Here is a 24,597-nt window from a genome sequence, read left to right as displayed (position 1 = left end):
ATTGCTCATAAAATTCCTGCTGCTGTTGACATCACAGCAATGCTGTTGTCGTTGTGTCAGTTTGAAGAGCTAGCATACCTGTGGATGGAGAGACAGAAGTTAGGGGGGAACTACAGCCGCCACCGGGCCCAGACGGAGAAGCATGTGGTGTTGTGTGTGAGCTCGCTGAAGATCGACCTGCTGATGGATTTCCTTAACGAGTTCTACGCTCATCCCAGACTTCAGGTATAGTGGAAATAACAAATGCCCATGCTCCTGCAACTGGAGTCGTGACGTCCCACTTTCTACTTCTTGTTTCCACCATCAGCTTTGAAATGGTTGTGATGAGATAAATGACAAAGATTATAGTGTTTCAATGTGATCAGACCATGAATGTGTGTGGTGACCACAGCGTACAGGCAAGGCAGGGACATGTCTGAGCTTCCAAGAGTATAACGCTGTTCCATCGACATTAGATGCAAGAGAATATTTGATATTTAAAGTTTAAAGGCTCTATATCAATTTTCTCAGTCTCCTGTTCATGCTGATGGATCAGCTCCTGCATGAGTCCATTACACACCGTGTTCTGCCAAAGTTAGAAACACTTTGGTGTTTTTCCATTAGAGACATTTCAGCTCGAGCAGGTTTGTCTGATCTCTTCTCTCTGGGTTCTGAAGTGGGCACGTCTCAGCCAAACTGTAACTTTTGAGTGCTGCGTATTCAGCCAGGTATATTTAATGTTTCATGGGGATTTGAAATAAAAAGCACCCATTGTCTCTTTTGTTGTGCAGGACTATTACGTGGTGATTCTGTGTCCGACAGAGATAGACATTCAGGTTCGTCGCATCCTCCAAATCCCTCTGTGGTCCCAGAGGGTCATCTACCTGCAAGGATCTGCCCTCAAAGACCAGGACCTCATGAGGGCCAAGTGAGTGAAAGCATTGGATTCTCACATTTAATCAAACAGAAAAAAGGCAAAATCACATATGTAGTTGTGTACTAGTTATGTTTTTAGCAGATGTGAGTGTCGGTGCATCCTTGAGTTAGCTCAATTTCAGACTTCTGGATTGTCGCTGACATCTCGGACTGATTCAGTACAATTATCTTGTCTGTCATTGATTGATATCAACTAGGTTTCAATACCAAGTTCTTAGGTCATTCTTAAACATTCATATCATATTCTTTAAAGAGCATTGTATAGCGTTGTCTGATACATGCGTCTGTCTGTCTGTACGTCCGTCCCATCCTCATGAACACTGGGTGTCACTAATGCCTTCAGGGAAATTGCTTGAAATTACTGGACAGATATTGATGTAAAATGTTGTGAGGCGGTTATTGCAGGTAAATTCATAGTCCTGTATTATAATCTCTCTGTAAGAATATGTTTAATATAGCTAGAAGGGCACTTTGAGTTAATGGCCCATACCCCCACCATTCCCCTTAGTTTTAATAAAATCGGTTGTGTTCCGTTTGCGTAATCCTGCTAACAGGAAAAACAAACGGTAATGACAACATAACCTTCTTGGCAGAGGTAATATTAAGTGTAAGCCCTCCACCTGCGCAGAGCCATTTAGAGGGAAGTTAGATTGTGAAGTCCATTTGGTTGACCTCTATTTACACATCGGTGTAATAGGATTTCATCGTGCATTTATCATCTGCTCTTATCACAGGCCACATTCACACACCGCAATAACATCGGTTCAGCTCCGGCTCCGTTAATGTGACATGTTGTTGCACCAGCATCACCAGTGTGTGGTTCCCTGATTTATGGTTGCTTTGGGGGGATCGTTCAGCTTATTGGCAGATGTTGTTTTCGCAGCAGGGGGATTAGATGCTAGTGCAATTTCTTTCGCAATAATATGTAATGGATGAAATCGCCCAGCCAGGTGAGCTTTATAGACAAATCACTGCTGCTTTTCTGAAAGCTTTTTATGTTTATCATCTCATACTCTGGATCCCATTGAGTTTTCTGTCTCCATGAATGATGGCGTGATCTGCAGTCTCATGTCAACGAACAGCTAAGTCGTCATGCAAGACTTGGGCTGACTTTTCTTTCATTATCATCGGACATGAGCATTCATCCTTGACTTGTTTCCTTAAAGCATTGATCTCTTTAAATAATGAGTTTCCTGTCCCTTTTTTTCTTATCCGTCTTTCTGTTTGTCTCTCTGTCGATACTCAGGATGGATGACGCTGAGGCCTGCTTCATCCTGAGCAGCAGGAACGAAGTCGACCGAACTGCTGCTGTGAGTCTCATCCACGGGAATTTGTCGAAGCCGTTGTAAACTCTGTTTTTATATCCAGCATAAAACCCTGTTTAACGTCAGAGCTACTGATTGTGATTCAAGTAAAAGTATTGAGCGCACACTGAGTCTCTGAGGTAAAACCTTTAAGAATCAAGTCTCTGGATGAGTAAAAAAGATCCTTCTCTCGTCCCACAGGATCACCAGACTATTTTAAGGGCCTGGGCTGCAAAGGACTTTGCTCCAAACTGTCCCCTCTACGTCCAGATTCTCAAACCAGAAAACAAATTTCATGTCAAGTTTGCTGGTACGTGCAGGGAGATCACAGAACTCCTGAGATACAGTCATTTTGTCTGTATATTAGAATTTATAAACCAACTTATCCTTTAAATGTATCTCATGTCATTCAGATCATGTAGTTTGTGAAGAGGAGTTCAAATATGCCATGTTGGCGCTCAACTGTGTGTGTCCGGCCACGTCCACCTTAGTCACTCTCTTGGTTCACACCTCCAGGGGACAGTGAGTATTTCTTGACCTTGATTATATTTACTTGATGTGTTTATTTACTGTCAGTATGTACTTTGATTTACTTTTATACTCAATATATACATAAGCAATAAATAATTGAGAATTCAAATATTGCACAATAGCCGCTGAAATCTCAAAACCCAACTTAAATTGAAAGCCAGTGAGAAGAAGTTGGTCTTAAGCAATGATTAAAATTGGTTTTTTTGGTCTAAGCAGTTATGATATGAACAAGTTATCTAATCCAGTGATTGAAGCCACTGCAAACACCTGGTCACCTCTATTTTCGAGCCTGTATCTCGGGACATCAGGAAGCATCAGTTTGGTAGAGCTGAGTTAGAGCATCTGTGGTTTGATTCCTGCCTCCTCCGGTCCGCATGTTGAAGTGTCCTTGGGCAAGACACTGAGATTTTCTGATTGATGTAGAATGTGCTTCATATAGTGAGCGCTGTATGAATGTGTGTGTGAGTTGGTGAATGTAGAATGTAATGTAAATCACTTTGCGTGCTCGTGAAGATTAGACAATATAATGCTACCCATTTTATTACCTTGTGAGTTATGCTCCTGCTCATTCTCACTAAGTCATATTCAGATGTGGACAGATTTAGTTGGTTTGCTTCCACCTCACTGAAACAAGGCTCCTTTCTTTTTGAAAAGCCTCTTTGTCATGCATACCTGCAAACCTTCGAGTGGCAGAAGCAGAAAGAAAACAGAGAAGCCGAGCAAAGAGCTGAATTACTGCTTATTCTACAAAGATCTTATACTCAGGAGAAAGTGATTTGTACCCTATAGAAGTGGAGATAAATAAGTGGGGACATTTCAATCAGACAATTGTCTTCAATTACTATCACTGGTGAGAAAGTACCAAACAAACCGCTGAGAAGCATAGAAGTCTCATTAAGAGCTACAGAAGGGGCTTTGAACCTATTTCAGTAGATCTCACCCAGACATAACATATTGAAAACTAACCAAATGTTATTGGTTATTGTTTATAAAGGTTTGTCCGCTCACAGTTGAAAGCTGCACTGTCACCACTGCAGGGACTTGTCACTGTCAAGTCCCTGCACATTACACAGTTCTTAAAGCTATAAATATGGCTGTGCCTTTCACTTTCTCTGCAAAGGGACCGTTGTTTCTTTACTGCTCTGCACAGCAGAGACAGAGAACATCCATTTTAACTTCCATTATGGGAACCTGTTCTGCCCTGGGGCTGTGAATGTGACAGGAATGTGGCTCTGTGGCACAATTTTTTATGAAAATGATTAAATGGATGAAGATATTTTTTTTTTCAACGCTTTAGTTAATTATTGTGATTATGTCTACATCGACACCTGTAATCTGGTTATTGACCTTTCAATTATGATGCTTATATGATTTGCTAAAATATTAAAATTCCTGTTTACATGTGACAGAGCATGACCTTATTAGGGTTAAGTTAATCAGAACATGCTCTTTACATGGCAGCTTCTTATTCAGACTGTCTTAATTGGGTTAATATAAGACGATTGCTGCCCATGTGAAGAGGGACTAAAATGTAGGAAGCTCAGGAGTACAAGGTCAGGAAAGGTCATATTCATCGTCTCATGGGGTGATGAGAGCTTCTGAGTTGTAAATGAAGTCTCATTTGATGTAAAGGTGCTTTTTGATTGACTGGAAACGACTCTTGGGCTGAAGCTGAAATAAAATCGGACAAATTTATGGCAACAAAGTTTGTTCTAATTTCAGGTTTCTAATCTAATTTCAGCCTTAACTCTACTTTTCTTTTTAAAATGAAGCCGCTTTTTGACAGCAGTGCCTGGAAGAAGTATGACTCTTCAAGTTCTTTTTTAATTCAAGTCATAAATATTCTGATAATGCTTTTTTTTCCAGGGAGGGGCAGCTGTCACCTGAGAACTGGCAGAAGATGTACGGGCGCTGCTCGGGAAACGAGGTCTACCACATCCGTTTGTGTGACAGCAAGTTTTTTGGGGAGTATGATGGAAAAAGCTTCACCTACGCCTCCTTCCATGCACATAAGAAGTTAGTGGAACTTTCACACTCCATGATTCATCTCATTCCAGTGGTTGCTTTCTTTCAAAGTAAAACCCATGTGTCTTTACCTCCCAGGTATGGTGTGTGTTTGATCGGAGTGAAGAGGGAGGACAACAAGAGCATCCTCCTCAACCCCGGCCCCCGCCACATCATGGCTGCCGCGGACACATGCTACTACATCAACATCACCAAGGAGGAGAACTCGGCCTTCATCTTCAAACAGGAGGAGAAGCACAGCAAAGGTCTGTCCGTCTCCGGCCTCTACGACGCCCCCTCCAGGCTGCCCGTGCACAGCATCATCGCCAGCATGGGTGAGAGTGAAAACCCGGACGCAGAACAAATAAATGATATCAGTAGATAAGCTAGTGATGATGAAAGCAGACTGGAAGATGGAAGATCATGTTTGCAGTTTGCACAAGTAACGAGTCAGGTGGCAGATGCTTGTGTTTGATTGGCTGAGAGGGTTTTCGTGTAAGAAGAGAAAATGGATGCTTTGTTGTTTATTTACTCCGAGCTGCACTCACAGCGAACGCTTCTGAGCGGGGGGGGCTTCCTGGGTGTGATGCTCTCACTGACTGTTATGCATGAACCTTTTTCTTACATGCTTTTTTACTTTGACGGCTGAAAATATTGTGTTGTGCTTTTTCTTTGACCTGTGAAAGTTGATCAGGCCACTTCATATGGTAAGTTTGTGCATGGTGCATCACTTTCTCTATCTTATTGACTACTTTTAAAATGAACATTTATAGTTTATTGTTGTGGCACGGGGCCATTGATGTTTTCATCTCTGTTCAACTAACACTTAGATCTTTTGTGATATTTGTTTTCAGTATTTATCTTTTATCTGATATACATGATATATGTATGGTACAGAAACATCATATTACAAACTAGAGCCCAATTGATTATCTATCAATCAGCTGATATTAGCCTTTCACAGACGTATCAGTATCAGTGTTTGCCGATATGTGCTGAAAATCTTTATTTAAAGAATAAACATTGCAGAAAATATGTCTGTTTATATTTTACATGCAAAAATATTTTTCATTCCTAAATTCAAATTCCAAGTTGTGTTTTATTTGTAATTTATGTTCTGGACAAATTGATGACGACATCTAAGGAATTATATATATATATATATATATATTTTAACCCCCTAATATCAGCGTCTACCCCCAAAAATCCATATTGTTCGGGCTCTATTCCACTGATATGATGTAGGCTAGTGGCATAGTCTGTGAAAAACAAAGTGTCAGCGCTGCTTGCATGCCATTCGTAAAGTACAAGGACGTGATTCAGAAAGCAATACATTCTCTCCTCAAGGTCAAGCAGCTGAGCTCAGGGAGGTGATATGGATGTGGGTGGATGAGATGCTGAAGCAGCATGTATATGGAATATATTATATCCAATATGAAAAGGGCTTTTTCCAGCAGGGGAATGTTGACTGAGATAAAGTGGTCTTGGTCTCATCATGTGCAAACATTCACCGTTGACTTTACCGCACATGGCAGTGAAAGTGCTGCACCTGCTGTTTCTTAATAGCCTTCTCGTTTCGTGCTCAGTGGTAAACAGCGTAATAACGTGTTGTGTGACTTTCAGGAACCGTAGCCATAGACCTCCAGAACCCCGATCCGCCCGAGGAAAGCGGTAAGCTGACCTTGCCGACGGAGAACGGAGACGGAAGCCGCAGGCCGAGCATCGCACCGGTCCTCGAGATCGCCGACTCCTCCGCCATTCTGCCCTGCGACCTCCTCAGCGACCAATCGGAGGATGAGACCAACCAGTCAGACGAGGAGGGCTCTGTAGGGTCAGAGTAAGTGATGTGGATTTGGTGAAAGTGTCACACAAAGTGGCTCCGAGCAGAAAAGATTCGGTGGCTTTGTCGTGAACAGTAGATCTTGTCGTGCAGCAGTAGAAAAGTGAAATGTCCTCAAAGGGCAAGTGTACTGTACTCTGCGTTTGATTGATCTCACACACCCACTCGCCCTTTCGTTGGGTGCAAGAGGAGAGATGGATGTGTTTGAGAATAAGAGTGTAATCTATGTGTCATGATGCTGTGAGGTGCAGAGGTGTCAGTGATGAATGTGCAAGTCATGACTGGGTTGTCCTCAATTTCCTCCTCAGTGAGGCTTTAGCTGTGTCCTTGCATAAATCCCGATCCTTCCACTCTCGGCTGTCAACCTGCCAGACTTATTGTCGCCACGATAGTCCAGCGAGTCCAAGGAATCACTTTATCTCAGCAGATTGTTCCCGTCTTCTGTCGCTTTATGTGGTTTCATCGGATGATATAAGTTCAGGACTGGTTCTGGGCAGCATTTGTTGGACCCAGACATCTCTGGGTCTCATAAACTAAAAGACAGAAACCTGCCCCTCCCCACCTCTCAGCCTCTTATTACTGCAATCCATTGCGCTTGAGTAGTTTTAAGGAGTTTTCAGAAGCTGTTGCCAGAAAGCAAAATAAAACTCAAGGTCCCACAGCGCCACCATGTGGTGATGGGGATGACTTTTCTCTAAACAAACTCACAGTCCCTCTTATTGGCAAACTATAGAGGGCCGCGTGAGAACGATGAGGGTAATTACAGCTGACATATTACAAATCAGGGGACACACAACCCAATTGACACTCAAAATAAGTCACGATTAAAAAAGCAGAAAACATTGTAATTGTCGGTGTGGTCGGTATTGAACGGGGAAAGGAGTCCTTCAGAATTATAAACACGAGCAATTTGAACACAACAGCTGCAGAAGCTAATTATGAACTGAGAAGTAGAAACAGTGTGATGGCGGCAGTTCGTGGTGTTAAATGGTTTAATAAAATATGGGAATTCAGGGTTTTCTTGTGATGTGAAAACACTTCTCTCCCTATGTATCAGTGCTTTTTCTTGAACTCATTTCGAAGGTAGACGGTGTTATTGTTGGATAACAACTAGTAAAATCACGATATATCCGCCAGTTTTTGCTCTAGTTCTTCACACTTCTCACTGACAAGGCTGTAAAAGTTTGATTGGAGTATTTGTTTCTCTTCCATCAGTTTTGTGAAGGGCTACCCTCCTAACTCGCCCTACATCGGCAGCTCTCCCACTCTGTGCCACCTCCTGCCTCAGAAGGCTCCGTTCTGCTGCCTGCGCCTCGACAAGGTGAATTCACCTGCAGGAAAACACGTTAACAGCACAAACCCACATCACTTCAAAACACACAGTCAAAAATATGGGTATGGGTTCGATTTATGAGTCCCATATTTAAAGTTTCTCATAATTCCCTGAACATTAGCTGGTATTTATCTCTAAGTTATAAGAAACACTGATGTATGTTGTTACAAATAATATAAAAAAGCTGCAAATATAAGTACTAACTGATTTATAGCTGAGTTTTGAACAAGATGCATTTATATTCAGGAGGTGAAAGATGCTTCATATCATCAACAGATGTCAGGATCCAACTGAGTTTCTCATTTCATGATTAGATTGAAATTGTGCCACCTGGAGTTTTTTAATCATCATTATTATTCCATTATTTTCTCATCTGTGAAAATGAGGCAGACACATCTCGTGTTTATTAAAGCATAAACTGCTGAGTAGGAGATCTTTTATAGCATTACACAGTCTGTTTTGTGTGGTGAAACCTGAAACGTAGTCATTTCCAATGCGGCTGAAAACTTTCAGGTGGCTATTTTTGACTTTAACACAAGAATTCAAACCGTAACAATGACAACATACACTTAATACCTTTTATTAAAATTCCTTGTAAGACTTCACAACATGCCTTATCTTATATGAGTTGGCGGAGGATTGTAGTTTTTAGTAAAACTGTCAGAATTGGATGTGTCTGCTCAGATCTTTGTACAGATGTAAACTGACTGACCTCTGGGTGACTTGTCTCTCTCCGTCCAGGGCTGCACACATAGCAGCTTCGTGGATGCTAAAGCGTACGGCTTCAAGAACAAGCTGATCATAGTGTCCGCTGAGATGGCGGGAAACGGCCTCTACAACTTCATTGTCCCCCTGCGTGCGTACTATCGGCCCAGGAAGGAGCTCAACCCCATAGTGCTGCTGCTGGATAACGCGTAAGACTATTGAACCTCACTGATTTCCCATTACCATTATTATTATTAGTAGCAGTGGAAAATTGGAATCTATGTTTGCCTGATTGTGTGTAAGAGCGTATTTGCATTTTTTATTGGTTGCTTGTGGTTTTGAAATTGATTTTTTTTTTTTAAAGCTCCAGTGGTAAAACAACCAAATTGCTTTCAGTAGAAAATTGGAACTATAGCTCAGCTTTTGCTTTTAAGATGTTCAAAAAAACATTTTGCATTATTCATAAACAGAAGTTCTCTGTGCATGAGAAAGTATACGCATGTGTCCGCACCTTTTTGTTCTTAATCACGATGGGTTTCATTAACTTCAGAGCTCTGCAGAGAGCCAGGGAAGCTTTTTGGAAATTACAAAAACAACGTCGTCATCTTTTACTGGGTGTCTCACAAAGAAAATTAGTCTGTGCTGCTCCTTCATGATGTTTCCTGTTTTGCCCGCAGGCCAGACAACCACTTCTTAGAGGCCATTTGCTGCTTTCCAATGGTTTACTTCATGGCTGGCACCATCGATAAGTATGTGTTTGGACTATAAAAACCTGCTCAATCAATTAAATAATTAAATGATGTTAATCTCAGTAGTTTTTTTCATTTTTAATACAGCTACCGGCGAAACAGATTGTCTGCAGCTGCAGAACATTGTTGATTTCTCTTCAACAATAAATGTATTCACAACTATCCAGATTATGCTAAAGTTTCTGATGTTGTTTGGTGAATTAATCGTTCAGTATTTTCCCAATGTTTTTTGTTAAACCTGCCAGTAAGAATAATAAGAATTTATCTCAAATATGGAAGACCAGAGGAGATTTCTTGCTAAGTTCCCATAAAAGTTCCTGCAGTAGAAACGCAACATATTGATGTTGTACTGTTGCTATCAAGAGGAGACGCTGTGTTTCGTGACATGTCTTGAATTATCACACACTGTATTTAGCCTGGACAACCTGCTGCAGTGTGGGATCATCTACGCCGACAACTTGGTGGTTGTGGACAAAGAGAGCACCATGTGCGCTGAGGAGGACTACATGGCCGACGCCAAGACCATCGTCAACGTCCAGACTATGTTCAGGTACAGAGACACAGATGTGCAGGGTAGAAACGCACAATAAACACTTGATCCTGTCAGTGGATGTTTGTGCACGAGCTGGAATTTGCTGGATTCTGCTTCATTTTTTTCTCAGAGTAAATGTTTGTTTTTCTGGACTTTGCCAAAACGGAGAAGGAATTTGTCTCTTTTCCAAAGTTCTGAAGCTGCTCTATAATTCAACAGCTGAGAATTAAAATCATGAATCATGAACCCCCCCCCCCCCGAAGCACATCTCATCTCTCCAGTGACATCCCTCTCTCTTTGTCTCCACCACCCTCAGGTTGTTCCCCAGCCTCAGCATCATCACCGAGCTCACACACCCGTCCAACATGAGGTTCATGCAGTTCAGAGCCAAGGACTGCTACTCTCTCGCTCTCTCCAAGCTGGAGAAGGTAGGTGCTTCTAGGAGGGAGGACTCGTGTTGAGACGCCCAGGCTTTGACTCACTCTCCTGGATGAAACTCCACGATCACTTCCATGTTTCATCCGTGTGTCGAAAAAGACAAATCATAGCTGTATGATAGAAGATAGGTTGTATCGCTGTAATGGTTTAAGAACCTCGTGTTGTACAGTCAACTCCAAATATTCTTATTTATAGGTTATATTATACTTCTGTGCTTTTCAGTGTCTGTGTGTGATTTTCAGTTCTGTAAATGAAGAGAATAAAACACGACACCATGAACTGATGAAGATGATCAGTTGTATGTGGACTTAAGGAAGAAGTCCAAGAAGTGACAGTATATAAACCAAACTTAGTCGTAGCTTCAACTTTCACAATCCTTAAAAGATGTATTGCTGGAACCAACTTGTAAGTTTTAACTGATGGAAACCAACAGGCCACATCAGACTCTTTGACGATGTAGCACAAGAGCAATAGTTCAGCATTGCATAAATGATAAAGTGAGATTTTAACATCTTGTTGTCGCTCTGTTTCTCAAATGTTTTTATCTACTTTATTTCCAGATAGAGCGAGATAAGGGCTCCAACCTGGCCTTCATGTTCCGGCTGCCGTTTGCTGCAGGCAGGGTTTTCAGTATCAGCATGTTGGATACGCTGCTTTACCAGGTAGGACGGCAGACTACTGAGGCTGTACTTAGGTTTTTTTATGGATGAATAGATTCAAGGCAAACATCAGTCAAGTCTTAAAAGGTTGTGCAGCTGCATTAAAGTATCACAAAGCAAGTGAAGGGCTGAAAGCTGGACATTTTTTTTACAAATACAATAAAAAGTATTGTCACTGATTCCAGATATTCAATTACAATGACAATTTGGGATAATTTTTAAATAATTGAATAGACCTGATTTGCTAAAGCATATATCTGTTGAAATGCTTGAACCCTTTCAAAGTTGTATTGTATTGACATCACCTTTTGTCCTAATATGTTCAGTTCTTAAGCTTCTGTTACTCTATGAACTACTTTTTTCCTATAAAACAACTTCTGCTGCATTTTGTTTGCTTAGAAAAGTGCTATAAAGATATTATTAGATATTATTTTATGAAAATAGAAGTTAATTAAATGTCTAAATGCAGTTGTCTGTACAGGTTGTTTGCAGCTGGGCTCCTCTTACTTGTTCATCACCGTCCTTCTCTGTGTTCTGACAGTCATTTGTTAAGGACTACATGATCGCCATCGCGAGGCTCCTGCTTGGTCTGGACACGACGCCTGGCTCTGGGTACCTGTGTGTTGTAAGTATAGAAGTCACATGTCTAATCGTTTGATTCCTACAGATGAAAGTGGGATTTCTGAATAGACTGGATCGTTTCTCTCTCTCCTCAGATGAAGATCACGGAGGAGGATCTGTGGATCAGGACTTACGGAAGACTCTTCCAGAAACTGTGCTCCTCCAGCGCTGAGATCCCCATCGGGATTTACCGCACCGAGTCGCACATGTTCTCAACCTCAGAGGTAAGATCACTTTCAGATGCTTCATTTCAGATAGCTCTCTTTGGCCTCGGCTGTGGCTTCTGGTTTGGCCTTGTCCCTGCTGCATCTTTGACTTATTCTCACCTAAAGCCTTTTACCTCCGCTTTTCTATTTTTGTTATTTCCTCGCTTTGTATCTTCTCTTTTATTTTATTCTCACCTAAAGCCTTTAACCTCCATTTTTACTGTCATGTCATTTCCTTTCTTTATTTCTTTTATTCTCTCCTCTTTCTTTTGTTCTCTTACTTTCTATTTTCCTTAAATTGTTTTTCCATTTTGCCTTTATTAATAATCTGGTTTATTTTAAGGTTTATCATGACAACAGGGAAGGAAATTAACATGTTTGGACATCACAGGTTTGGTGCTTACTAGCCAGTGTGATTATTGAAATAGAAACCAGCCCCTTAATGATCAAATAATTTGGCAGGTCAGGTAAATAGCTTGTATATGAGATTTATAGAGAAAGAGAAATAAACCTACTGGCTGGTGTTAATTTCCCACTGTTAACTGGTGATAACATAGTTAATCCACCATATTAACTATTTCATGTGCTGAATTTTGAGGCCTTTAATTATCCTGTTTGCTTTGGATGCCCCCATCTTTCATTGCATCTCTTTTTGTTTGGATGTCTGTTTGTCCTTCTCTTGTTTCAGTCCAAGGACAGTTATGCACAGGTAAGGGACAAACACGCTTCTTTATGATTTCAGTTTGAACCTCCTCTGCTTAAAGTACGCAAAGATGGAAAATACCTTAATGGCATTTTTCTGGCAATTATTAATATCAAAAGTTCGTAACCGTGATTTATTTGAAGTGTCTGAAAATGGCACTTGTAAAGTCCATAAAGAAGGAAGTTTGTTTTTAATGTCATACAGAGAAGTCGTATTCAGCATGAACACCGTGCTCTCTCAGTCTCAGGTGTCCATCAACGTGGAGCATGGCGAGGAGCAACGAGAGCGCAGAGATGCCTGGAAGGAGAAGGTGGCCCACAGAAACTCCACTGCCAGCGACCAATCGGAGCACCCGCTGCTGAGGAAGAAGAGCATGCAGTGGGCGCGGCGTCTGAGCAGGAAGAGCGCCAAGCCGCCCAGTCGAACCGAGCGCATCTCGCAGCAGAGACTCAACCTGTACCGACGCTCTGAGCGGCAGGAGCTGTCCGAGCTGGTCAAGAATCGCATGAAGCACCTGGGCCTGCCCACCGTCGGATACGGTCAGTGCATGTTTGGAGAAGCGATAAACTGATGAATTAAAGCTAAATTGTAGTATTTAAAATATTTTACGAACAAATAACAAGATTAAATACCTAGTTGGGTAATAATTAACAATAATAATGTAATTTTGTATATTCCTCTATTTTAATTTGATTCATAATTAATCATAATATGCCTGCAAATGAATAATAATGTAAATTAAAATGTGTGTTGCAGATTGGAGTGTGAACATTTCATTAAGGTCACATCAGCTCTGGTGGAAGAAATAATATGATTGTTTGAGTTAAACGTCAGTGGTTGATGACAAAGAATATAGATAAATATATTCATACTCATGATCATAGATGAGGAAAGTCAGCAGACTAGTTACCAATGGTGAGATTGAACTTTATACATTTAACTTTACTTTATAACTTACTGTGACTCGGTTGTTTTGTCATTTAGCAGCAAGATAGCAACATCTCCGGGTTTGTTAAGTGTTGTATAAATACACTTTTAATAATAACATATTTATACATTATATAATATCCATTTCAATGTGCTTCACAAAGAAGGATATTTTAAAAGGCAAGAAAACAAAAGATCTCTTAGGATTTAGCAGAATAGACAATTTGTATATTCTACATTAGCGTTAACTAGGTTGAAATAATTAACACAAAACAGCACGAAACTACTCATATTTATAAAATAACTGAACTCTGTCTTCTTTAAATGTGATATAAACAAACTTCAGAGTTTAGCTGATTCTTTGGCTCCACCCACTGAGTCTTCTCTCAGCCAATTAGATTATTTCTGCCACAAGATCAGCGCTGTGTTCGAGAAACGTACTTAAAAACTCCAATCTGTGTTCCAGTCATTTTATCTCATCTCATCTGCAGTATAAGGATTCGGTGCTGCGGGTCTTAACTGATCATGAACATCTCACTTCATTATCGTGAACCATCAGAAAACACATCTAACTCCTCCTCCATGTTCCATACGCCCTAAACACCACCACATGGTCACGATCACACCAACAACACGTGAACACGACATGCATGAAGATGCAGGAGCACTAAACCTTTTCTCAATTGCATTTTTATCACAGACTGCAATTGCCTGCATTCTCAGCTGCCCACTTCTCCACCTTTTGGTTCTTCTTCTTCTTCATTTTTCTCTCCTCCCAGCTTCATGCTTTCAAAAAAAGAAAAGGCAGAATCATGCTCCAGATGTGTTGCACTTGCCAAACATTATGTAACGTGTCAATTAAATACGTTTCAGGAAGAACCTCAAAAGATCAAGATCTTCTTAACGACCATGAATGTCAGTGAGGATTATTGCAACGTGTGCTAGATGAATAATTTGGAAGTGATTCTGTGCACACACACTCTAACGCATGGCTTCTTTGCATCGCTATCACCCCCTCCACGAGTTCTTTTAGTTGTGAAACTGCAAAATGCATTCGCTGCCTGCCTGATCTTTTATTTTGTTCTTTTTCTTGTTGTCCCTCCCCTTCCTCTGTTCCTCTCCCTCCTCTCTCTCTCTTTCTCTCTCTGACTCTTCTCTCTTCCCTCCTTTCGGCTTGTAGAGGATGTTTCTAATCTCACTGCGAGCGATGTCATGAATCGAGTAAATCTAGGATATTTGCAAGGTAATTTCTGTGCTGTTTATAACTCTTATCTACAACATGTGTGGTGGTTCCCGTCCTGTGGAGAAAGAAGTTCTTTCTTTCACCAGCATCCATTAAAGACTAGTGCACGGAATTTATCCACAGAATTAGAAAATGCTGAAGATGTTTGTCTTCTTCTCACTTTTCCTTGTCTTGTTATAGATACTAAACATTTAATTATAAATGAACCAATCGGGACATTAACAGTGAATGCCGTTGCTTAGAGTTGCAGGACATTTCAGAGCACCCGTATACAGAGGGGACCAGGCCGCCAGGTTAGCTCGTTGATCACAGTTCTGCAACTTTTACTGCATGAGTGTGTGTGTGTGTGCGCGGTATGAGTGTGTGTCTGCGTGTGTGTCTGCGTGTGTGTGCGTTTGTGTGTGTGTGTGTGTGTCCTGCCAGAGTTAGCGGTAGCTCAGCAGCCAATCTATCTCGCTCTACTATCTGTCTCTCTATCTGGTCTTCTCTCTGCATTGTGTTCCTGTGAGGTGACGTCCCAAATGGCAAAAAGAGAACGGCAGGGCAAAGAGTATGGCTTACAGAGTGGAGCGGAACACATTATGTCTGTGGATGGAAGGCGACATGTGTAAATATATAGAATTATGTGAATCAGGTAGAAGATAAAGAACTGAGGAGGAGGAGAGGAGTGTTCTTCCCCTTCGTTAGTTTGTTATATCACAACGTTTTATCATTTTATACGATGGCCACTTAGACACATCAATAATAAAAGCAGGGTTTCAGTTGTCAGGTTTATTTCTTAAAGTTTGGTTTGTTTTGCTCGTTACGCTAAAAGATAAATGTTAATATGCTGGATGGCAGTTTAACATAGTGTGCAGTAAAAGATAAAGTATATGAACCCTTTGGAATTAACGATGATAACACGATCATAGGCTGTATAGAAATGGACAACATGAGCAGTAGTTCCTGTCAAACTGATTCATGTTCAAAGTTTGTTTTTAAGTAGTTATTTGATGCTATAAAAAACACAGTGCATGTATCGACGGAACCTTGATTTCTCGTCCATCTTCATATTCAGTCTTTGGTCTGGATTTAAAAAGTAAAGCCTCTTCCGGCGGCTGCAGATCAGACCTCCACAATGTTCAGGATGAAAAATTCGGACTGTTCCTCCCACACAACTGCTTCAGCTCAGACATATTTTTAGGATGTCTGAGATGAGTATCTCTGCTAGGGGACCTGCGGTGCTCATTTCCAGCTCTTTATTTTTATTCTCGGACTCCACTCGAGTCTCTTTGCATGATTCACAGTTCAAAAAGTCCTTCTTTATCTCAGAATGCCTGTCGTTCAGTTGAGCCTCTGACTGAAACAGCCAATATTAGCTCAGGCCTCCTTCAAAACTGTCTTTTGATTGGCCGGACGTCCAGAAGCCTCCGGTTGTTCTGCTGTCGCCAAACAACCGCACAGTTCATTGAGAATGGTGGAGTACATTCAATACCTGTAGTGTTGTATAAGTAGACTGTTTTGGGAGAATAAGCTTTGCTCGGAGTGGAGCTGTGTCAAAACCACCAGTATGTTTACTTTATGGTTTTCTACATAGATAACAGAAAATAAGGAGTCTGCTTCAACGTCTGGGCTCTGGTGGAATTTCTTTTTCGTTTGAAATCAAGCCGTCTTAGATTTACTTTGATAATTCGGCTCATTGCTTCATCCAACCTCTGGTGGGCAGTCCTGCTGACATCATGGTGTTAGGCACCTTGATAAACCTAAGAATTCGTTTAACCTTGATGAAAGCGAGCTGACGGGCCCAGAGGCACAAAGCCTCTAATCTCCTTTCATTGATCGGACTCATGGCTCCGGACTGGAATTGGCTTTTGTAGATTTTTCCTGTCTACACTGATAAAAAGTGTAAAAATAGATTGTGATTCTTCTCAGTTATAACTTAGATGAAGATCTTAATATATTTTAGGTAAAGTTGTAAATCAAAGCAGATAATTCCAAGGTGTTCACTTACTTTAAGCCAATACACTGAAGGATGATGTTTATCTTGTCAGTAAGTAATAGGACAGGAAAACGTGTTGTGGCTTTGTCCTCCAGCACATTGCAAAAACTAAAGTACAAATACCCCATCCACATGAGTCACATGCAACACACTCAGAAATCAACAGTAAATTTAATCGCAAAAAGTAGCTGTTAAAGAAAACCTGCCCAAACTTAAGAAACATAAGAAAAGACAAAGAAAAAAGCATTGTAACAATCCTGCTGTGGTGTTTAATACCATCAAGTTTAATATAATATTTAAATGAACCTGACAGGCACAGATGAGAACAAGGAATTAAACTGATCCATGTTCTCTCACAAGAGTGTTTTCATCCACATTAGTCACTTTAGATGTTGTTACTCTTTTATATCTAATCTTTAAATATTAGATGATGGAAGTAATTTGATTAATCAAATATACTTTATATTTGGCTGTAATTATTTCGCAGTAAAGAACCAGACACAGGCCTGAACTGCAGCCATCTTATCTCTTATTTAGTTTTTGCATGGAGGTAAAAAACATGTCATGAATCTACCTTCTCTGTATGTTTAAGATCAGGAGTCTGCTGCAGTCGCTGTGCAAAGAAATCACTAATAAATTCACGACCATCGTTTGATTGTGTTTATCTAATGTCCTGGCTATCAGAGCATTGACTGATGTAGGTTTTGTGAGGTTTCTTTTCTTCCTCTAACTGCACTAAACTTCTAGCCACTAATTCAGAGTATTTCCTGTGGCCATGGTATAATCAATATTTAATGCAGAGTAGTCAAGTGTGGATTAGCAAAGAAAGTTCCAGGTGAAGTCCCACCAGCAGGTTGACCTCTTCCACTCTCACACTCCCAATGTGTTCCGCTTCACTCTGCGTCTGGTTTGAGTCGCGCTGCCTTTGGTCCAGTCTGACGGATGCTGGAGCATGTCCTCTGTGTCTGTGGGTGTGTCACCCGGGGGTTGTGTGGGGTGGGCCGAGTGTCGTCCGTTGGCATGGCAGCCTGCCGCCTGTTGGTGGAATGCGATGGACGTCGATATGTTGCGTAGCCGCGGACGCTGTCTGCATGCTGGCTCCGTCCCGAAGCTGCGCATGGGCTCCTGTTTGAGTCAGCAGGCAGCATGGGCCTCCCCTTCCTCCACAGAGTGCCCTGTCAGTAACGGTTAGCCCTTCTCTCTCCTCCACCCCGCCTGGCTTTATAAAGGGCCACACGCAGGTGGGTTGTCATGGAGACACACGTGCCCTCCTCTCCCTTCCTCTGTCCATCACGCAACACAAGTAGGAGCCGCTGCCAGAGAGCAATCATTCATATCTACAGACACAAATAACACACACACACACACACACACACACACACACACACACACACACACACACACACACACACACACACACACACACACACACACACACACACACACACACACACAGTAATATGACTCATCTGAAGAATCGATGATAAAGGTTTCCTCTTATTGTATAAACTATAAAAATAGTGCAACATCGTTTCCATGGTTGGTTTAGTTACATAAAAGTTAAATAAAAGAAAGTTACAACTTTTAATATTTAAGGTTTAATACGTTTTTAACACAAAAACACTTTACATTAATCTGTATATTATGTTTTGTGAATAGGGAAATCAATTTATCAGTCTACTTAAAAATGAGAGATTATTTCATTACATTTTACAAATAAAAAACTCCTTAAATCTAAATAAACATCCGTTCAAATAGCTTGTTTATTGTGTCCTGTTGGTTTTTCAGCTCTGTGGATTTGTAGTTTTAAGGTTATAGGTTTTCTGCATATTCAGTTTATCAGTGACAGTTATTCTTATAAACTACAACCTGCCACATACTGAACATAAGTAAAGAACAAACCATTTGTACATCTAAATTAAAGCTACACACACAAATCTGTGGTGTGGAAAATATACAGGTACCAACAGAGGGCGCTGTTTGTACAACAGGGTCTTTAAAAAAAAGTTAATATTCATTTGAAGCTACTTCCGTCAAACTTTAAATATAGTTTGCTTTTGTTTTCTGAGACAATGAATCTCAGTTCACGCTGCTTGGCTGTAGATACGATGATAGATATCATCTGTCAGCGCCTGTAGTTTGACAGATCATTTTTCACTCGGCTACTTATCTCCATTTGTCTTTCTCGGATGTTTAAACTCTCAAATATCAACATCAGTCAAAGTATAAAAATGCAAAATGTTAGTCGTGAATTTAGCTGCTTATTTTCCCTCTAGAAACTGTATTGTCAATTTGAATTAACAGTTTACTGCTTTTTAAAGCTCTGAAATAGTTGTAACAAACGCATCTTTTCTAATTTACAGTGAGTCGAGGAAAAGAACATCCTCCAAACTCTTTGTCTCTAAATTTGCTCCCACTCCGTCTCAAACTGTCGGTGGGCTTCTTGGCCTCTGTCCTCAGTGGAAGGTTGAAGGAGGGCTGGAGGGCTCATTTCCTGGCTGATGTAGTGTATCATGAGGAGGGCGGGGGAGCGGCTCTGAAGGATCTTTTGTGTCTCTTTTACAGACGAGATGAACGACCACCAGAACACGCTGTCGTACGTCCTCATCAATCCTCCTCCCGACACCATGCTGGAGCTCAACGACATCGTGTAAGACTCACAGCTCGTGTTTCACCGCTCTCTCTGTTCGCCTTCATTCATCCAGTGGACTCCACTTTTGGAAGATGAAGATGAACTTTGAGATTCAAGGTTTGAACCTGAAGAGAGACCAACATCAGAGGAAACTACAACAGAGAAAATCAATAATTAATCAATGATTGATGTTGCCAGGAAAAACATGCAACTTTTTAATAGTTTAAGATTAAATTAGACAAAAGTTTATTATGTGAATGAGCAAACAAGATTAAGTCTAATGTTTAAAGTTTGGGTGTAAACCACAATTTGGTGAGTATTCATATCTCTCATATATATCTATATATATCTTAAATATCATTCAAATGCATAGTTTGCACATGTCTGGTGTGATGTTCAGGTGTTTAATACAAAAAGTTATTGTGCTTCTTGCGACTTTAAGCATTTGGTTGCGTTTTAGTATTTAATTGTGTTTCTAGTATTTGCAGCACGGTTGTGTTTTGTGTGTTCATACCATCACCAAGTCTTTTTATTGTTTGCTTTAGTTTTTGCCTATTTGAGTGGTTTTCAACTCTCAGGACCAACATAACTTGGAGTTTGAATCGCAGCAACGAGTCCACAGGGGACAATAAATACTAATGAAACCTAATTCCTATAGCACTGATCTGAACAAGGTAACAAAGTGCTTTAAAATACATGTGGGAATAAAACAACACAAAACAAAACGTAGAAACCTGAGGCAAAAACAAACCACATCCATTAAAACTGTAAATGTGGTCACGTTAATTGTCTCGTCTCTATCGCAGACGGCTTCTCACTTCGCCCTCGGTCGGACTTTCCTGCTGCCGCTGTGATCTCTAACTTTTTTGGTTTACTTTACAGCTCAAGTTTCATCCTACTGTGGAGTAAGTCTTCACCCTGGTGCACGGCTCCTGCTCCGTGCTGCCGGATAATGTTGTTTTTTCTGTCTTCAGGTACATTATCCGGTCCGACCCGCTGGCTCACATGCCGGAGGACTCGCAGGTGGGGCAGGCTCGAGGCTCCAGGAATCAACAGGAGTTTGGCACCGAGACGAGAGATGAGACTCACCTCTGAAACCCCACCCAGCGCTCCACACTCTGACCCTTAACCCTCTCAGCTCCACCCGGGCCGGACGGAGCTCGTTTGTCTCACAAAGATGAAGGCTTGTCTCGGGCCAAGAACAAGCGTCCACAGCGAATGTGCATTAGGTGTCTCTCTCAGCCTCGGACCTGGAAGCAATGAATATTTGAAGAGACTGTGCTGAGAGACCTGCTGTTTCCCCACTGAGCTGCTACAGGAGGATGCATGAAGAGTGCCTCGTCATCGCCCCCGACTCCCCTCGCACGCCCACGGAACGAGCACACGTCGCCCTCGCCAAACAATCTGAGAAGCAGGCGCTGCTAACGACTCCCCAACCAGAACTCTGAGGGATGCGATCGATGTTGTGAAAGGTGTCAAGGTGTTTTGGGGGGGGGGTTTTCTCCCTCATGCACACACCATCATTTAAAATCATCACTTCACTCATGCTTTTCTCAAGTGGGGGAGTTTCCCTCGTGTGCACATCCTCTACGCCTGTTGCTACCTAAACTCGCAAAAGAACCAAATCTCGGGGGATTCACACCCAGGGATTAAAGGTGTTTGTGCTACAACAGACTTCTGTCAATTAGTTTCCTGAGCATTGAAGATAAATATAGGATTTTAACTCTAAACGACAAAACCCTGTGATTAGTCGTTCGGGCGAAATACAGGTTTGTCGCTCAAGTTGTCTTACGTTGTGCTATACCCTTGTTATGTCAGTAGGTGGCGCTAATCAGCTGTGAATTTGTTTGCGACTGGGGTTAGCGGGTACCATTCTCGTAAAGCTAATTACTGGTGAGAAAGAAATGACCCACGACTTGCAGGTTAGTGATCAAGTAAAATCTTAACAAAACAAATTTACAAAAGAAACGCACAACTATAAAATGTTTTTTTCGGCTAAATGTCGTCAAAAGGAAACGTGACAGTAAATCTGCTGTTTCATTTCTTTTTATTCCCTTTTTTGGGGGGGGGCTTTAATCCCTGTCCACCCTCCTGCACAGCTTCAGTCAGGTTTTATAAAGAGAAACATCCATTCATCCATTCACCATGAAATCAGAGCACATATGAACTTTCGTTTGGTTTTGATTCTCTTTATCTGACGGGACTTTCATTGTCGTTCTGAGCACAAATTTTTTTACGACACATAATCATCTATGAATATTTACACTTATATCAACCATATTACATCATCCTTTTCTCTGTTGTGTCTTTGGAAACTGAACTTTTTCTCGTTGTTGTTGTTGTTGTTGAAAAGTGATTATTGTTAATTTATTCCACTATTTACGATTATTTTAATCATATCTGCTGTACTGTTTGTGCCATTTCCGTTCACTTGATTTCTTACATTTTTACATTATGTATTTAAAAGAAATTGCACATTGCCAGTATGTGCCACTCTGCATCTATGTGATGTCAGAGTTTATTTTGGAGCCTGACCGATACATGATACATGCGTCTGCAGGAGAGAAATCACAAGATATATACCAGGTAATAAGAGATAAATACATAGGATATATACAATATATATATATAAGGCTTAAGGCTCTTATTTTGAAACGTGAGACAGGAAGGAATCTTGTTAAATCGTCACGTTCATCATCACAAGCATGATGCCTGGAAAGACGTCACGTGAGAAGAGATGCGTAAATACACACGTGATCACTAATTTATTATCCAGATTACAACTGATAATACTGTCATGAAATTATCAAATTATCGTACATCTTGTATTATTGATCGTACTGTCGGCAAAATGATCGTAGAAATACGATCACTATCGTACATCTGGCAGCCGTGAGAGGAGTTACGAAATACGTCAACTGCAATGTGACATTTTCATCAGTCAGGGAATATGTCATCGATTAGTTTTAGCTAATATCAACATCAGTATCGGCCTGAAGAAAATCCAGTATCGGTCAGGTTCTAGTGTTTTGTTTATTTATTTATCTGAAGTCGATGGTACATATTAATTAGATCTTTCAGTTTCATAACTCTCATCATGTTGCAGCAGGAGCGGTAGCAGAACAGTTTTGCACAAATACTGACACCGGCACAGTTACGTCTATTTTTATCTTGTAATCGACTGTCAGGTCCAAAAGTCTGACACCACTTGACCCACTCTATTTCCAAAAATGTATTTGGAACGTGCTTGAGCTGAAAATGAAGTGCTCTCCTTTTCCAGATTGTACAGGTCACACTCCATGTGCAGTATTTATTTTCCTCTTGATCACGTATCAGCTGCAGGTTTAGTTTGATCACTGTAAATAGTAACTTTATATATTCATCGCTTGTTCATCGTTTGTTGTTCTGTTTCCGTCTGTGATTCCGTGTGATAACAAGTGAAGGAGGACTTGAAGTATTTTTGCACTAAGCTCTGCGGGGAAGTCGAGAGCAAAAGAGCATGACCCTTTAATCTGAATCTGTACAACACCGCAGACAGTATTCAACAATTCCAGTGAAGCTAAGACGTTGCGACTTCTGTCGATTTGAATTATCTTGCAATTCTTTGCAAACTTACTCTGCTATGTGACATTTTTATTTTTTGTATGTCTAAGAAATATCGAGTGATGGTCACGGTGAAGTAATCTGGGATCGGCAAAAGCTTACTTAATGTTTTACGATGTATTTTGCGAAGGTTCCAGTTAAAGTGAACTCTTTGCTCGGTAGCCCCCCCTACAGGAGAGTCAGTTTACAGGGCAGGAGAGCCGAGGAGTGGAAGCGTGAGCGACCAGCGTTGGATACGACCGGCGTGCGAATCCCGTCATTTAGCGTCTTCCCGGGTCCTCACTCCACAAAGAAATCACTTCGGACCTCCTGCTGTCATACTCGCTAACAACCACAAGGGGCATGTAAACACTAAAAAGCATGTTTTGATATACGAGCTTGCCAAGAATGAAACATTTTGTACATTTAGCCGGAGATTTCACGTGATGTCCCGTCGCTAGAGAAACCCATAATCGAGTCAACTGCTTGCAAGTTGCAGCCATTATTTGATACTGTGTATTTATATGAATGGAACATGCATGTCGTCTCGGTGTTACCTCCAGTTTATGATTTTGAGTCATTGTCAAAAGAGGAGTTTGATCCATTTTGTACGATTTCTTATGAGAAGCGAGTTCACTTCTCCACGTATAAAACATGAACAAATAAATGCTGCATGCAGCCAGATCCAACCGATGAGAGCGTGTTTTTATTGAGTCTCATAATTCTGTTTTCTGCTTGTTTGGATTCATTCCTCTGCTCTGATTCGCTGGAGGAAGATTCAGGGTCTTGATTTGGGGTTCTTCCGAATCTTCCATTTGATTTTACTCCATTTCCTCTTCCTTCTTGTCAGAATTAGAGGGATGCTCCAATTTGTTTCCAGTCTTCTTCACTTTACCAGGGAACTTCTCACTCTCATTTCCCTCCTCCTTCATTTGACATCTTTCCTGCCACTGAATTGCAGTCGGCTTCCAACTGGTTTCTCTCTTCTGTCCGACGCACACACAGGACCACTGCAGAGGAGAGTTGTCAGAAAGGAAGTTGTTAAATTAACAGGAATTTGCAGAGAACCACACGCACCAGTTACTCCAGTATGTGAAGTGACAGACGTTTCTGTCTCTGTCTGTGTCTCCCTGTTGCTATGGGAATGACAGAGATGCTTGACAAATAGAAAAATCTCCTGTGAGGCCACACATTCGTCCAAATGTGATGTTTATATTAATATTCACAGCTGAAACACTTAAATCTGTATCAAAACACATTAAATCATTGAAAATCCTGCAGACAGGTGCCTCAGTGCCGCAGAAAATATATTTTTTACAGAGTCGTGACCCTGAGTTATAGTTCATAATTATCATGCAGCTGTGGCGCCATCTGTAGGTCAAATACTATAAACAATTTAGGATGACACTAAGTGCGTGTACCTAGCAGTTATTAGTAAAATTAATGAATACGATTACAGAAAAAACTGAAATAAATAAGGTAGTTTTTTATTGGTGATTCTTCATGTCAAGTATGTCAGAACTACGACAGAAAAACGGAGCAGACATGTCATACATTTTAATTCAAGTGTGAGATATGATTCCCACAGTTTAAACCTTTTAAAAAATATATATTGTTACTTTAATTTTAATGCTTTTACCAGAAAAAAAACTCTTGAGAGGAAACTTATTTTAAAATATTTTTGTCAACTGCTTT

The 24,597-nt window shown here is 40.9% G+C and overlaps 1 protein-coding gene across 12 annotated transcripts in view; it reads left to right on the top strand.

Moving 5' to 3' along the window:
* kcnt1b (potassium sodium-activated channel subfamily T member 1b) overlaps nucleotides 1-23,591 on the top strand; it is a 64,719-nt gene extending 41,128 nt beyond the window's left edge. For 2 of the 12 annotated variants that reach the window (XM_047341222.1, XM_047341226.1), the window contains 23 exons: nucleotides 61-225; nucleotides 771-907; nucleotides 2,162-2,225; nucleotides 2,421-2,529; nucleotides 2,633-2,741; nucleotides 4,617-4,766; nucleotides 4,854-5,089; nucleotides 5,441-5,461; nucleotides 6,378-6,591; nucleotides 7,810-7,915; nucleotides 8,669-8,841; nucleotides 9,310-9,381; nucleotides 9,797-9,931; nucleotides 10,230-10,341; nucleotides 10,912-11,013; nucleotides 11,552-11,635; nucleotides 11,727-11,855; nucleotides 12,526-12,546; nucleotides 12,782-13,079; nucleotides 14,648-14,710; nucleotides 14,953-15,003; nucleotides 19,254-19,338; nucleotides 20,295-23,591. In XM_047341222.1, the coding sequence (XP_047197178.1) occupies nucleotides 61-225; nucleotides 771-907; nucleotides 2,162-2,225; nucleotides 2,421-2,529; nucleotides 2,633-2,741; nucleotides 4,617-4,766; nucleotides 4,854-5,089; nucleotides 5,441-5,461; nucleotides 6,378-6,591; nucleotides 7,810-7,915; nucleotides 8,669-8,841; nucleotides 9,310-9,381; nucleotides 9,797-9,931; nucleotides 10,230-10,341; nucleotides 10,912-11,013; nucleotides 11,552-11,635; nucleotides 11,727-11,855; nucleotides 12,526-12,546; nucleotides 12,782-13,079; nucleotides 14,648-14,710; nucleotides 14,953-15,003; nucleotides 19,254-19,338; nucleotides 20,295-20,415 (2,757 nt within the window). In that variant the 3' untranslated portion in view covers nucleotides 20,416-23,591. The remainder of the gene's footprint in view (nucleotides 1-60; nucleotides 226-770; nucleotides 908-2,161; nucleotides 2,226-2,420; nucleotides 2,530-2,632; nucleotides 2,742-4,616; nucleotides 4,767-4,853; nucleotides 5,090-5,440; nucleotides 5,462-6,377; nucleotides 6,592-7,809; nucleotides 7,916-8,668; nucleotides 8,842-9,309; nucleotides 9,382-9,796; nucleotides 9,932-10,229; nucleotides 10,342-10,911; nucleotides 11,014-11,551; nucleotides 11,636-11,726; nucleotides 11,856-12,525; nucleotides 12,547-12,781; nucleotides 13,080-14,647; nucleotides 14,711-14,952; nucleotides 15,004-19,253; nucleotides 19,339-20,294) is intronic. The other 10 variants (XM_047341228.1, XM_047341232.1, XM_047341224.1 and 7 more) reach the window with 9 other exon arrangements.
* The last annotated feature ends 1,006 nt before the right edge of the window (nucleotides 23,592-24,597 follow it).

The sequence above is a fragment of the Hippoglossus stenolepis genome, chromosome 9 (assembly GCF_022539355.2).
Source record: "Hippoglossus stenolepis isolate QCI-W04-F060 chromosome 9, HSTE1.2, whole genome shotgun sequence".
NCBI lineage: Eukaryota > Metazoa > Chordata > Actinopteri > Pleuronectiformes > Pleuronectidae > Hippoglossus > Hippoglossus stenolepis.
This window is presented reverse-complemented; position numbering and strand designations above follow the sequence as displayed.